Source organism: Argiope bruennichi, chromosome X2 (assembly GCF_947563725.1).
Source record: "Argiope bruennichi chromosome X2, qqArgBrue1.1, whole genome shotgun sequence".
Classification (NCBI taxonomy): domain Eukaryota; kingdom Metazoa; phylum Arthropoda; class Arachnida; order Araneae; family Araneidae; genus Argiope; species Argiope bruennichi.
The window spans coordinates 123850103-123865075 of record NC_079163.1 but is presented as its reverse complement, the minus strand read 5'-3'; the positions used below and the strand labels follow the sequence as shown (position 1 = coordinate 123865075).

Sequence of the window (14973 nt, the reverse complement as noted above, 5' to 3'; positions counted from 1 at the left end):
TTTGATTAAGATTTAAATACATTATAAAATTTGGCAATGACGAGTAGAACATCATAAAAACATTTGACAAATTCGCAGCTCAAAGCAGCGAGTCGAATTTTTATTGCAGGATTCTAATCATCCACAATATATAAATCGAAGAATATAAAAATCAACATATCTATGTAAAAATACCATTTTAAATCAATACATCTGTATATAATAAAAGATTTTAATAAAGTAGTAAAAAATGTTATTGCTAGATAATTTTAAAGTGGAAAAAAGGAATAATAGTGCAACGAAACTTCAACTTTAGTTGTGCAATTCACATCAACTCAAATTTTAAAAATATTAATTTTCTTAAATAAAGGGCCTCAAAAACTTGCTCACTTGCGATCACTAAATATTGAAAGAAAAAGGTAAAATAGTAAATTAAAAACTTTGAATTCGAATTGGAGATTAAAATTTTATAAAGTGAAATTTCAAGAAAGATTCGAATACCCCACATTTTACTGCATTTCTAGAGCATGAACACTTCAGCCGATTTCTCATATATACACTATCATTGGAACAGCGAAATGAATCGACATTACTAATTTGTCATGTTTATACTCTATCAATAAACTAGCAAATAAATTCTAATCGTATTTAGATTAATAAAAAAAGTTTTACGTAAAGATTTTCATTTAAGCTGAATTGGATATTGATTTATATTTAAGCTGTAACTATAAAAGATTAAGTAAAGGATATAAATTAGCAATTCATCTTAAGAATTTACTTTTATATCAATTTACTAGCTCTCGGAGGATGTAGATGCATGTACCGTCTTAAATTTAGACTACGAAGCAATGTTTTTTCTAGAAACTATTTAACAATCAAAATCAACAAATATCTGAAGAGATCTGACGATTTGGTAATTTAAAAAAATGAGTTAGAAATGCATAAATTTTATTTGCAAGTTTGATATATAAAAACAAATTGTTCACAAGATTATGACAATAGAAAAAATAGAATATGAATGCATTTGACATAAGAATTCATATCGAAATAAATTGGATTTTGCAATTTTATACAAAATGCTTAACAAGAATTCATTCAAAGCATTTTTATATAAAGACTCCTCAGTTCCGAATTCTATTGGTGAATTCTTAAGAGTTGCATACATTCTAATTGCTGCATAATAACTTAAATAGCTAATTTATTATAATTTAAACGATTGGTTTCAATCGTATAATACAATTCAGAATGAACGAAAATTAAATAAAATATTTAATATTTAAGAAAATGTTTTTCCAAATTAATACCCAAGAACTCTGAATAATAAGCTGCTAAAAGGTTTCATTTTCACTATCGAAAAAGAAAATTAAGAAGCAATCAATACTAGATTATTGCAACATTCACGTTTATTCACCATTTTTCCTCGAAATGTTACGTTTTATTCACAAAAATCTATTTCCCGAATAAAGAACCTTCCAAATTTATCCACTTGCGATCGAGGAGGAATACAAGAAATTTTTGACTTTAAATTCGAATAAAAATAAATCCAATTAAAGACATTGAAATTTATATGAAAAACAAAGTTAAAAAGATTCAGAGAAAAACTGCAATTCACCAAATTCTATATTTCTAAAGCATGACCAGCTTTTTAATTTCATATCTACACTCTTATCAATAAACTAACAAATTCTAATAGTTTAAGTTAAAAATAATTTGAGTAAAGGATATAAATAACTATTGATTCCTCTTATGCATTTCTACTTTTCATTTGAATCAATTCAATATTCTTCTAACGACTTAGATGTGTGCACTGTCTTAAACTAACAAATTCGTAAACTGAGTTTATAATTTCCCCGAGACGTCTACCATCGAATAATTTGTCAAGAGTAAATATTCAAAAATTAAATACAAAATTGAATTGAAAGTACAAAAATTTTTATTTACATGTTTGATATGCGAGAACAGGAAATTTACAAGATTATTACAACATAAAAAGTACAATATAAATGCATGAAGAATCCAGTACAGGTATCAAAACAGCAAAAGCTTATTACATAAATTAAATTGGCTTAAAATTCAGTTTCATAATTTAATGTTAAACGAGTGCTTTGCTTAACATTCTTGAGTTGGAATATTTTATGCAGCATGAATTACTACAACTACAGAAAAAACATTTAAGAAAACTTAATGCATTTGGCAGAATTTAAATTGAAGATTCATTATAAAAACTTTAAATTCGTAATACAACAAAATATGCTGAAGTTTAATATTATATTAAATTAAAAGAATATTTTAGCTAATTTATTACTGAAAAGCTGATAATTCAGAACCCTATATTTTCTCATGTTTTGGAAAAAAGAGCGATCTATCCTACATTTAGATTAACATTCATCGCATCCATTCACTTTTTCCTTCAACAAAAGAAATTATATTCGAGTAGAATTTTTATGTATATTAATTTATACTAATCATTAAAGAGCAGCGTATTTTCTCCAAAAGCATACTAATCACCGTGGTGATCAGGCACGATGATCAAATGCTTGGAGAAAGAAAGGATACTTTGATTGGCTGGCCGGCCGAGCCAATCAAAGTATGCTTTATCCGCGGATGTAAACTTTACATAAAAGTAGAAGTAGCGACCAATTTAGAATTTTAAATTTACTATTAATCTTACTGTAACTTATTTTAAAATTTAATAAAATGATAATTAAAAAATTACAAATGGATGCAATGAACAGATTTAATATATCTACACAGACTACGATAAGAAAAACCTGAGATGTTAAAAAGATTAATAACCATTGACATAATGTCTAAATTTTGATTCAGAAACAATGCGATACATTATGAAATTCACACACGAAAGATAAACTTTCACTTCGTTATTTTCTAGCAATTTTAAAATATTTTTAGTTTCAAAAGTCAAGTATTAAATTTATAGTATTACCATAAAACATCTCTTCAAAATTCAAAACTGTTTAATGTGCGTAAATACACGACTTACGATTGATTAATATTTATTGAAAATATTTTCGAAATTTCAAACAATGTAAGAATACAAACACGTTGATTTATCCTCCATACACAATACACATTCTTGACAAGAGTTACAGTCCGTAAATTTTAAAATTAGCCGAACATGCACACGACTTGTAGCAAATTTCTTAAATTTAGAATTTACTTTGAGACTAATTTTTTTAAAATTTAGATATCTTGGAAAACATAACTGCAATTAAGTATAAAATATACATACGATATTAAGCAGTAAATAATTTTGAATATTTAAAATGAATGTTTGAAAAGGCGAATATCTGCATCATTATGAAATGCAAAATTCCTTAATGTAATAGAATCATACATATAGTCTTAAGAAAATATAGAATAATTTGACAACTCATTTTATAAGTCACAAAGCGAGTTCTAGAAATAGACAAGATCATAAAATTGTTTTCACGAGTATTGCCATTCAGTACAAAATGATACCAAAAGACTAATTTTGAAAAACATGTAAGTAAAATGAAAAACAGATCAGTTTACAAAAATGAATCTTAAAAACTGAACTGCATAAATTGGATCTCCATTTATAGTTCCATTGAAAAGGCTCCGAATTGCAAAATTTAAGACTCCAAACGGTATCTCGTGCTGCGATCACTTGGGTAAAAACATGTAGATATCTGAAAAGATTCAATTGATTAAAAAAACTATCGAGAATGCCATTAAATGCCAGAATATAAATTTTTATCTTTAAATCTACTCCAATAATTCAATAATCTGAAAAAAAATTGTTCAATTGCTATCAATAGAAGCGGAACATGCATCTTTGATCTTTTTTTCCCACCAACATTTCGCATTATGTTTTTGAATGTTGGTTACATTTTCAATTTTAAAATAATTAAGCATTTTTTAATTATTCCAGAATTCGAGACATATGCGTGTTTTTATTCTCCATGAAAGTTAGAAATGGCAAATAATGAATGCTCCAATAGCGTCAGATAGTCATTGTTTAGATTTTAGAATACGGTCGATTTTGCCAGGCTCTCGAAACTTTCACACATCCGCATAAAAGCGCCGAAAACGAACGCATTCTTGCATAGTGGAGAAAAAAAGGCCCGATGTTGAGAAATGAGCATGATTCCTTTCGTAGAGATTGAAAATGAATTTCCTAGATTGCCGTTTATATACTTGGAAAATCAAACGAGATCTCTTTACTGATTATTATACGTTAGTAATTGCGATTACTGAAGGATTGAAAATTTTAAATATCGACTTCAATTCGTTTGGTTCGGCCCCAAAAATAACTTTAGCGGAGAAAGGACATAAAATTATGGAGAAACGTTTTTTGCTTACCTCTCACAGGCACATGTTTGAAACGGTTGACCATACACTTCCCTATTGACAAGAAAACATACATAGGCCAACTCCATTCTTCGGTGATGAATTATTTCGACATCTTTGCAGAAATTGATTTCCCAGTATAATACGAACGGTAATTCAGTTCGTGTGTTCAGAGGCAGCTAAAACTTCAATGTTTCCAGGAAACTATGGTTTATGTATTTTTTGCCTCCGGAATACTTTCTAGAGGGTCCCAATAAAATAGTTTCCGAATATCATGCTATTCTGATAATATAAAGATTTAAGAACTTACCATGAGATTTTGATACTTCAGATTATCTTTAGGAGATTGGAGAGTATTGATGGCTTGTATCTGGAACAGAGAAGGCCGTAATACTGATGGCGACGGCACACTTTTATCCAAGAAAATGCATCTATAATGTTTGTAAGTTGTCTGACCTATGAATACCCGATGAAATAAGAATATATAGGTCTAATTAATAATCAAAAGTGATTGGATACAATTTTTAATTCGATTTCACAGTTATAATTCGTGCAACTTACCGATATCACTTCAGTACCATTTTTCCCGCCAATCCAGATGTCTCCCATATGCAGAATTTGCGGCTGGAGCCGAAATGGTATTCACTGCACAGATGAGGAGTGGAAGTAAGCCGTACAATTAAATGACCTCTAATGTATTCTTTGCAGAAAGTGCTGCTCTAATATCAATAACAGGAGATTGCCTCTTTTTCAATTCATAAGACGTTCCATCATGAGTAAACATGAAGAATTCCGTCAGAATACTTTCAGGTACAAAAAAATTGGATTTAATATCAATTTGAATCAAAGTTCTTGCTATTATTACTCTAAAAACTGAAATTCTCATTCGTTTTTTCTGTCCATCTCATGAAAACAGCTTAAGTAGTAATGGCCATGGTTTGCCCCCTACCTCAGACTATGAGAAATCAATGTAATTCAGACTCGTTATGAGAAGCCATGTTCCTGGAATATGCAGGGATTATAAACATTTTCACTTCCACTCCACTGTGAAAGTCATTTTTAAATTTCGGTAATTTTTGTACAAAGTTGATACATTACGCTTCGTCGAATATTTCAGGCTTTATAAATCATCGAATAAATCTGGTCTATTAGTTGGATTGCATAGGATCCAAACTCTAATATGCGCTTGAAGCCCATATGCATTGCTTCAAATCCATTGATCATTTGCTGCATCCATTGATCATTGCATCCATTGATCAAATGCATTGATCATTTGCTTCAAAACCTTTAACATCTGAAAAGAAATTAATGATTCGATATGAAATCCCTCATGAATACAATAAAATGCAAGAATATTTAAGATTTACTTTTGCTCTTTTATCTACATCGAAAATTCTAAAATCTGACGAGAGTTTGCTTGAAACTTCATTGACAGAAATTAAAGGTTTCTCGTTTTCATCAGGAAATCGTAAATCTCACATTAGTTCATTTTTTCTTTTAAAAGATTAAGTTATTAGCAGTATTTCAAATACATTTGTTAAACAATTCATCTAATATTAGGTTTAAAAAAATACTTGCAGATCTTTTCGAGCTATAAGCGTATATAGGAAAAATGTGCATCTAATTTGTCAATTGCCTGTTAAGCATTATAGTTTATTTTAATATAACAATAAGTTTATTTGCTAAACGATAGAATACTCTTTAAAGTACCCACAAAATGCTTAGTGGTGAATTAAATGAAATTTCCTTTAAGAAACATTTAGTTTTAATTTTGGACTGTTGCCTTTCCAATCGTATGGAATGTCATTTAGATGCTTGAAAAATAGAAAAACGAATTTGTGAATCTTTCCAAGAAGCCTATTTATTAACTACAACTTTTAAAGGAGCGAGAGACATTGATATTTAAATAGTTATACTTTTATTCATTCTAGAAAGTAAGTTTCCCTCAGTCCATATAGACACAAAACAATTATCTTCAATTATTTTTTTTTTGTCTTGGTACAGGTGCGTGTTGGAATAAATGATTTGAGTTCCTGGTCCTGTACTACCCAAGTAATTGCATGCAAATAGCCATCATAGTATAACATTTCAATACCGGTAGTTCTTATGTTAAAGATAGTTCAAAAGGTCATACATATTGCTATAAATGTTTTCCGGAAATCATGTTTCACTTTTCTTCCAGAAATCTTACTTTCGAGACGAATCGAATACAATTGGTTTCCAAACGCCATGTCACTTTGTCAGTTTTAGTAATATAATTTGCAAACTTACCGTGTCCTTGAATTTCTTGCATCTTGGTGTCATTTTAAGAGAATACTTCCTCGCATTCAGCATTTGTACAGATGGATAGCATGTACATGGAACTGAGAAAACAGTAGTTGTGATTGACGTCCTGCCTTTGCCAAACAAAATGTCATGGACACAGATAAGTTGTCCAACCTACGGAAAAACTAATGAAATAAAATACGTTTTTATAGCTATAGTTACCATTGATAAATTATTGCATCTAATCTTCATTTCGATATGACAATTATAAATAGCATAACTTACCGATATTACTTCTGTACGGAACCGATAGAAAGTCCTCTCGCCATCCAGATGACTGCTATCAACACAATTTTTGCCAAGAGCTGAGAAGGCAGTCCACATATGGAGAAAGGCATTGTTTCATTACTCCAACAAACATCTGAAGAGTCTACAGAGAACTGCTCTAATAACTGCAGGATTTATTTCGTTGATAATTTGTGAGGTTGCCTTTCTTTTAAATGAGTGAAAAATCTGATGAATCCAACACAAACTTTCTGGTACGAGTGAGGCAGTTTAATTATCTCTAAGGTTATTTTAACCCCCAGAAACTTAAATATTCATTCTGCATATTTCCAGAAATTGTACAAAACAATCGCTATGCCTCTTTCCTATATCATTACACTATACCAAGTAAATCCACATAATTATGGCACTTTCTTCACTTGAAAGCCACTTTTGAAGAATATCCGGATATTTCTTCCGTATTCAAACAAAACAACAAATGTTAAGATTTCAATGCGTCTCATCTTTCCTAAAGTTTAAAATTATACGAATGCGGAGCTAGCAGTTTAATGTTTAAAATTTGAAAGACGATGAATTACGAAGATTATCCCGATCTTACTTTTTGGCTCACAATGGAACAACCTCTTTTGACTTAAAGCTATACCGACTGTTTAAGCTTTATGAAAAGGATAGGTTATTTTTTATGCAAAGGATAGAGAAATGTAATACGAAATTTGCCTATTTTCATATACGTTTAAAATAGCTGTATTTAAAGACAATATCTCCAATGCTTGATTCGATTACATTTCCAAACCTTTTCCTATACCTGATCTAGCCGATTACTTATTTTTATTCAATTCAAAAGGTAATTAGAATTCATCCGCATTTAATACACGAGATCATTCAAACTTCTGTTTGCGAATTTTGATATGGAACGATCCAAATTTCTAAACCTGCGATTGTTCAAATAGGCTGAGCTACTTTATTCGGTTGAAATTATACTTGATTGCGCCTCAAAAATATCTAGTCATTTTAGGATTAATTGATACGCTAGCACGAATTGAACGAATTTTTTCATACGAGGTGCGATGTAGAAAGAAAACGACATCCACAATATTACTGTTCATATTATAGGTTGATTTTAATTTGAAGATTGGGGAGGGAGGAGTAGGGTTAGAAGGAAATGCTTCATGATTTAAGATTATGTTTACGGAATTAATACTATAAAAGATGGCAAGAACCACGAGCTGAAATTAAAAAAATAAGAAGGCAGCTTTTAAACGAGATGTAGAAGTTTTGGAATAAATTGTTTAATTTCGAATAATTTTTTTATTGCTATTTTACGAAGAAGTGAATATAATTCGAAGAAATATCTAAAAAGTTTATATAAGGCATTTCAAAGGATTTCATTTTTAACGAGCCAATGGATTTTTATATCTAGCTCGGTCCTAAAGAAAAATGCAATAAATCAAAGACTCCGGAAATCAAATATCTAATTTTACCGCAATATGAATTCGAGTCTATTCTGTTCATCAGTATGTTATTCAAGCGCCATTTGTCGATCCTTATTATACCATGAAGAATCTCGATTATTCATTAAAATCCTAATACATTTTAATTGTCGATTTGAGCACAGTTCTAATTGCTAGAGATTCTCCGAAATATCACAAAACGAACAGCATCAGAACAATCGATTTTTCCCGTTTTTCAATAGGGTTCGAGCTTTTTCCTATGTAAAGTGGGAACTTAAAAAAAAAACGATTATTCTGTCAGATAAACATATAGCAGTTAAATTTACGAGACTCAAATCCAAAATGATTTTTAAACTTATCAAGAAATACCTGGTTTAATGTTAACCCCATTTCTGAGTCCCCTAATCACTCCGTTAAGAATTCCTTTTTTCCCACTTCAAAGAAACGTTTCAAGCTCATCGCCCACTATATACCCAATTTCTATTGAAATAATTGGTGTTAACGGGTAATTGAGTATTAGAATGAGAAAATCCTTATACAACACACAAACGTAGCCCCGTTTTCTTTCAGCATTTTCCATTTCCACACACACCTCAAAACCACAACCCGCACACATGCATTGCCCACACACCTACCTCAAAACCACAACCCGCACACATGCATTGCCCACACACCTACCTCAAAACCACAACCCGCACACATGCATTGCCCACACACCTACCTCAAAACCACAACCCGCACACATGCATTGCCCACACACCTACCTCAAAACCACAACCCGCACACATGCATTGCCCACACACCTACCTCAAAACCACAACCCGCACACATGCATTGCCCACACACCTACCTCAAAACCACAACCCGCACACATGCATTGCCCACACACCTACCTCAAAACCACAACCCGCACACATGCATTGCCCACACACCTACCTCAAAACCACAACCCGCACACATGCATTGCCCACACACCTACCTCAAAACCACAACCCGCACACATGCATTGCCCACACACCTACCTCAAAACCACAACCCGCACACATGCATTGCCCACACACCTACCTCAAAACCACAACCCGCACACATGCATTGCCCACACACCTACCTCAAAACCACAACCCGCACACATGCATTGCCCACACACCTACCTCAAAACCACAACCCGCACACATGCATTGCCCACACACCTACCTCAAAACCACAACCCGCACACATGCATTGCCCACACACCTACCTCAAAACCACAACCCGCACACATGCATTGCCCACACACCTACCTCAAAACCACAACCCGCACACATGCATTGCCCACACACCTACCTCAAAACCACAACCCGCACACATGCATTACCCACACACCGACACCTACCTCAAAACCACAACCCGCACACATGCATTACCCACACACCCCGACACCTACCTCAAAACCACAACCCGCACACATGCATTACCCACACACCCCGACACCTACCTCAAAACCACAACCCACACACATGCATTACCCACACACCCCGACACCTACCTCAAAACCACAACCCACACACAGGCATTACCCACGCCTCCAACACCAACCCCCTAAAAGACAGCTCAAGCTCTCATTACCCACTTCGTCTGCTCTACCTCCAATCCATGGTTCTCGTAAATATCGACACTCCCAGCCCATCCACAGTCCACAATTTTCACACCTACAAATACATTACCCCGCTAACACCAACTCTCAATACTACGTACAATGTCCGATATCACGACTGGTTAATGAAGAAAATCACGTCTTGCCCATAACGCATGGTGAAGTAGCTTGCATACTCATCACATTGACTATTTTCAAATTCCACAAAGTTGTCACCCCACTCACTGCCCAATGAAACCTTGCACAACTTAGATTCCACTCCAACTTTCAAAACAAAGTACATTAATTTCATTCCGTGAATCATGCTCGTACATAAGAGGTCTTTCGTGATGCACATCACTAGGGAATTTTCCGATTCGCATAAGTCATCTCAACCTGATACTAGAATGCATGTCAGTATCCTCATTGCTCCGTGAAGACCAACTATTTTGAATTAAAATTAAAAATGAAATTTAAAATATACTGAATCCAGCTGTTTTTAGGACAGTTCTGATTAACACGTTGAGTTGGAGCAGAATAGTAACAGCATCCGATTTATTCGAAATTTTTATAAATTGCATACAATTACCCGTATTCTGTACCGCTTCCTCGGTCAATTTATGAATTTAAATATTAAATTTCTTCAGTTGGGTGCCAAATTGCCCAAACCCGGCATCTATCAATTCTCAAACATGTTTCTGAGCAATTCGATTCATTACGATCATTATATAGTGTGAAGAAATCAAATTTTGATTGAAGCTCTATTTGTATCGAATAACGCAAGAATGATTCGATTCTCAAATTTAGATACTTGGATGTACAATTCTGTCTGAAAGCATGCCGTAATATCGCTAATTTCTTCCTTGGCATTTCTTTAATTTACCGTTTCAAATTTTCGATCTCCATATTCCAGATCATTGTGCTATATCAGTTAGATACAAAACTAATTTTTTAAATTCCAGTTAATAAAATTTTAAAATGTTAAATTAACAAGGCTCGTTTCTGGCCGGAAATGATTAAAATACATCTCTATTCAAATGTACCGATAGTTTATGCAATAGCTTGCGCAAGAATTCTTGATTTAAGTATATAGACAATACTAAACAATGAAGCTAGATAATCTTAAATGGCCTCTTTAAAGGATACAATTAAAATGAAGAAATACCAAATAAATGGATTTATTCCATTAGTGTAGATTACACGAAGTACGTTAAAATCAGCAAAGATTGAGAATAATGACATGCTAAAATAGGAAAGCAAAAGAATTTATATTAAACTTGCTTCTGACATTAAAAACCGAAACAGACAGAATTTCAAAGAGCAAGAGAATGTTTAGGGTACTAATTAGCAGTTTCAATACGAAATGTGGTTTCCAAATACGAATTAGAGAGCTGTACTTCAGGCTTAATTAAAGAGGGGCGTCGTTTAAAATCTTTCGAAATGTATAGTAAGATTAGAGTCATTCATTCTTGTATCCTTCTGTCCTCTATTCGATTTTTCTTTACTATTCTATCATTAAGAACTAACCACTTCAAAAAATTTCGTCATTCTGACTTCATCCAATTCATTTTACTATCCGGGAGAAAAGTTTCGTTTATATAATGTATATTTTAACCTCGATCTCTGAAATGTTTGTATTTAGTACATAATTTCTCTAAATATTAAGAAAATTCCTCAATATAGCTTAAAAAATTAATAGGCTGTGATTTTATTTTTAGTACCTAAACTAACAGTTTATTCCTTATCTTGGCTCATCTTGCATTCGATAAAAATTCGGACATCAAGATTTAACTGCAAAAGAAATTTTTATTGGAAACACAGGGGCACCTTTTGATTGAGTTTTTGAAGATCTTGACTTAAACCTCCTACTTTAAGAATTTTATTTGTAATACGCAATCCTAAATTTGCCATATCAATTCATAAACAGACGTTTGAATAGCCTAAATCAGAAATTTGATTACTTTAGAATATACCGACTGAAATAAGTAAACGCTATTGGGAAGAAATTTCAAGAACTGTTTACGTGTTCGATTAAGTAGTCCTAACTTCAAAATGCCCAGAAATAAAGCTACACCGGAACTTAATTGACTGGCTTTTGAGAAAGTTGCAATCAATATTTAGAGGACGAGCTGATCTCTAAATTAACTAACAGTCGCGAAAATTAATGAAACTAAGCTGTAGTTTGAGAGTCATTTTGGAAAATTTCTTAAACTTGAATAGATTATTGTATCAAAATATTCAGCTGCCGCTTTTAGTTTGAGAGGATGCACTTATTGCCAAGTTATTAATGGTTTGAGATTTATTCGTGTTTGAGCTGGTATTCGACTTCTATATATTCTAGACTGTTCCTCTACGATGTTTACGACACCTCGCAAATTCGTGGAAGACACTAAAATCTAAACTTCTAGTATTCTGAAGGAATAAGAATTCATAATATCCGAATATTCGACACAAGTAACCTCCAAGCAGCTACTGTACCACAATTATGTAGACATACCTGGTTAGTCCAATGCTATGCGACAGCAATAAATTCTGGAGAAAACATCGCCCTCCTTCCATAAACAGCACAACACTATACTCATGGTGTTCCTTTCACAAGCCATTTTATAACTAGTATTCATTTCGAGTCGAAAAGTTGGAAGAATGACACTTGCAACGGCGATAGCTTCAAAATATACAGTCCATCACAAGGAGAGTCGGGCATAAAGATGCAGGAGTCGCCTCCACATCGTAAATGAAATTGTGAAATGAGCTGAAAAGAAATTACCTTAGCGTAAGTTATAAATGATAAATAATTTCTTTTTACGATATGGGATGCGTTGTCCTACTTTATATCGATTTCTGTAGAAAATTTTATGCTCAATATTTCACATCGCGAATACGTTTTGAAGGGATTATGGTCGCTCAGCGAGGTTCTAATTTCTGAATCTAGGCAGCCAAAAATACCAATGAATTGGCAGTAACAAAAATTATATCCTTGAGTCCCTTTATAATAAGAAATTTTATGGCAAAAGAACCAGAATTAGATAAACTGCGTCAAACAATGATGCACCATCTATGCTACATACGCAATAGAATATCATTAAAATATGCGAGTGCCTGGTTACATAGAACACACGAGCTTGTCTTAACATTACAGATTTATGCTTTTATTATCATTTCGGGTAAAATGAAGGAGCGTACCTTAGTCAGCCTTCATTAATGTTACAATAGAAATATTGCCGCACAAATGCGTAGTTTCATAGAACACTGAAAGCCTTGCAAGTTTCAGGGTTTTCCGTGATAGTGCAATAAGTTTATTATGCGAAAAATAAAGCTGGCATTTTACCTAAAACTAAGAAACAATGTATACTCATATTTTAATGATTTTATTTCATAAGAATCACCTGTGATCCCCGAGGCTTTAGGCGTGTTGACAAGATGTTATGATAATGAAATTTACATTTCACCACATGAGATTTCCAAGAAAAATCTGACATGAAATTAAAACTGCGACGATTTTGCAAGATGTGCTATTAAAATTGCAATAAACTAGAGAGGCAATAGCTCTGAGCCTATATTTTAAGTATAAACAAACTTACTTTTATATTTTATGCAGCATTCATTGCTTAGACCACTGGAGTAACAATGTGAATCAAGAGTTTAAGTATTGACATTTGTTCAAATTATACATTTCAAGAAATCTTGGCGAACCGATCATTTGTGGTCCCACGGCGCCAAAGCCAAGTTCAATCACCTGTTCTCAGTAACCCTTATGACATTTATTATTTCGGATTATTATAAGCTTGCCCTGTCGAAATTTGGACTTCGACACTATTAAGAAGCGCCCTTCAATTACATACTTATATCGCATGCTTTAGCCAATGTAAATCGATAATTTTAAAAGGCGCAGTTTCATTAATTCTAAAGCATAACTGACTTCCAACAGATTTAAACTGGCATTTATTCTTCAAATCAAATAACTATAATACTTCGAGTAGAATGCGTTGACTAATGTAATAGGGCTAAATCGATGATTCAAGCTTAAAATACCATGCTATTAATTACAAGATGTTAATTTGTATATTTTAAAATTTTTTTTAATCCACTCCATTATTGTGCATATAAACCATCCTAATAAAGTCAAGATGCAACTTCGCGGACGGTCTTTCCAATTTTCACTATACTTAACTCATTTCTTCTATTCCGATGCAAAACAGAATCTAGCTTTCAACAATGTTTTGAGTCACTCGATTAAATATTTGAAATAACGAAGATGTTTAAATTTCTGAACAATATCATCTATTTTTGAATATTACTGAAATAAAAAATTAAAGATTACCAAAATTTGGACAACTTTTCCTGACTATTAAATTGACATTAGAAGTTTTTTTTGTATCACAGTATTTAAAAGTTATCACAAAACCCACGAAATTCAACTTGAATAAAAATTCTCGTTAACATTTCAAAAATATCCGAGAAGTTACATTACCACCCTCAAAATCAAGTGCCAAATTTGGTAGCATTAGGTCAAATGATCCGACTTGTGGAATACCAACACACATTCATCTTTATTATTAATAAAGATGCAGAAGTTAACAAGCAAATTTGAATTTCGAGATGTATGAAATCCCTAATACAAGAACTTACTGATTGTTTTATTGCGCGAAAAACATGCTATTTTTTTATTTAGCTCAAAAAAAGAAACATTTTCGAATTCAAGAGACTTGAAATGAGATTTAGCTAAGTTCCGAAGGATTTTACAACGCCCCTATTTTACACTTAAATTGAGTTACAATCGTACATTCATTCAAATGATTAAATAAAATAAAGTTTAGAAGTCACACTACCGAATATCTGCAACATTGCAAGGGTGCTTTTTAACACTGACAGAAATATTAAATCGAGCATTAAAACTAACAGGATCTTAGTCCAGGGACGAAGTTTTGTGCTGCTTCAAATGTGCCATTTTCCATAAAAAGAAATTTCTAGATGTTTAATATACGTAGCGATATTTATAAAACGAGTCATGAACAATTTATTTTTGGCGAGATTTCCCTATGAAGGATG

General features: G+C 32.6%; 2 protein-coding genes and 1 long non-coding RNA gene across 3 annotated transcripts; 1 reads left to right on the top strand and 2 right to left on the bottom strand.

Moving 5' to 3' along the window:
- Window positions 1–3414: 3414 nt before the first annotated feature.
- On the bottom strand, window positions 3415–5335 carry LOC129961066 (uncharacterized). The gene is made up of 3 exons (XR_008783751.1): window positions 4873–5335; window positions 4622–4767; window positions 3415–3650 (listed from the first exon to the last, which is right to left on the bottom strand). It is a non-coding gene; the product is annotated as an uncharacterized LOC129961066 (long non-coding RNA).
- A 216-nt stretch (window positions 5336–5551) lies between these two features.
- LOC129959871 (uncharacterized) lies at window positions 5552–7631 on the bottom strand. The gene is made up of 3 exons (XM_056072765.1): window positions 6862–7631; window positions 6583–6750; window positions 5552–5605 (listed from the first exon to the last, which is right to left on the bottom strand). Exons 1-3 carry the CDS (start codon window positions 6958–6960, stop codon window positions 5552–5554), a joined length of 321 nt encoding a protein of 106 aa, XP_055928740.1. The 5' UTR covers window positions 6961–7631.
- Window positions 7632–8926: 1295 nt separating this feature from the next.
- LOC129959870 (uncharacterized) lies at window positions 8927–10180 on the top strand. The gene has a single exon (XM_056072764.1). It carries the CDS (start codon window positions 8927–8929, stop codon window positions 10178–10180), a length of 1254 nt encoding a protein of 417 aa, XP_055928739.1.
- Window positions 10181–14973: the final 4793 nt, after the last annotated feature.

Bases quoted from the DNA above. Each gene is read 5' to 3' on its own strand.
- LOC129959871 (XM_056072765.1), bottom strand. From the start codon at position 6,960: ATGTGGACTGCCTTCTCAGCTCTTGGCAAAAATTGTGTTGATAGCAGT. The intron at 6,751-6,861 runs GTAAGTTATGCT...GTTTTTCCGTAG, and splicing joins TCCGTACAGAAGTAATATCG to GTTGGACAACTTATCTGTGT. The intron at 5,606-6,582 runs GTAAGTTTGCAA...ATTTCTTTTCAG, and splicing joins GCAAGAAATTCAAGGACACG to ATGTTAAAGGTTTTGAAGCA.
- LOC129959870 (XM_056072764.1), top strand. From the start codon at position 8,927: ATGCATTGCCCACACACCTACCTCAAAACCACAACCCGCACACATGCA.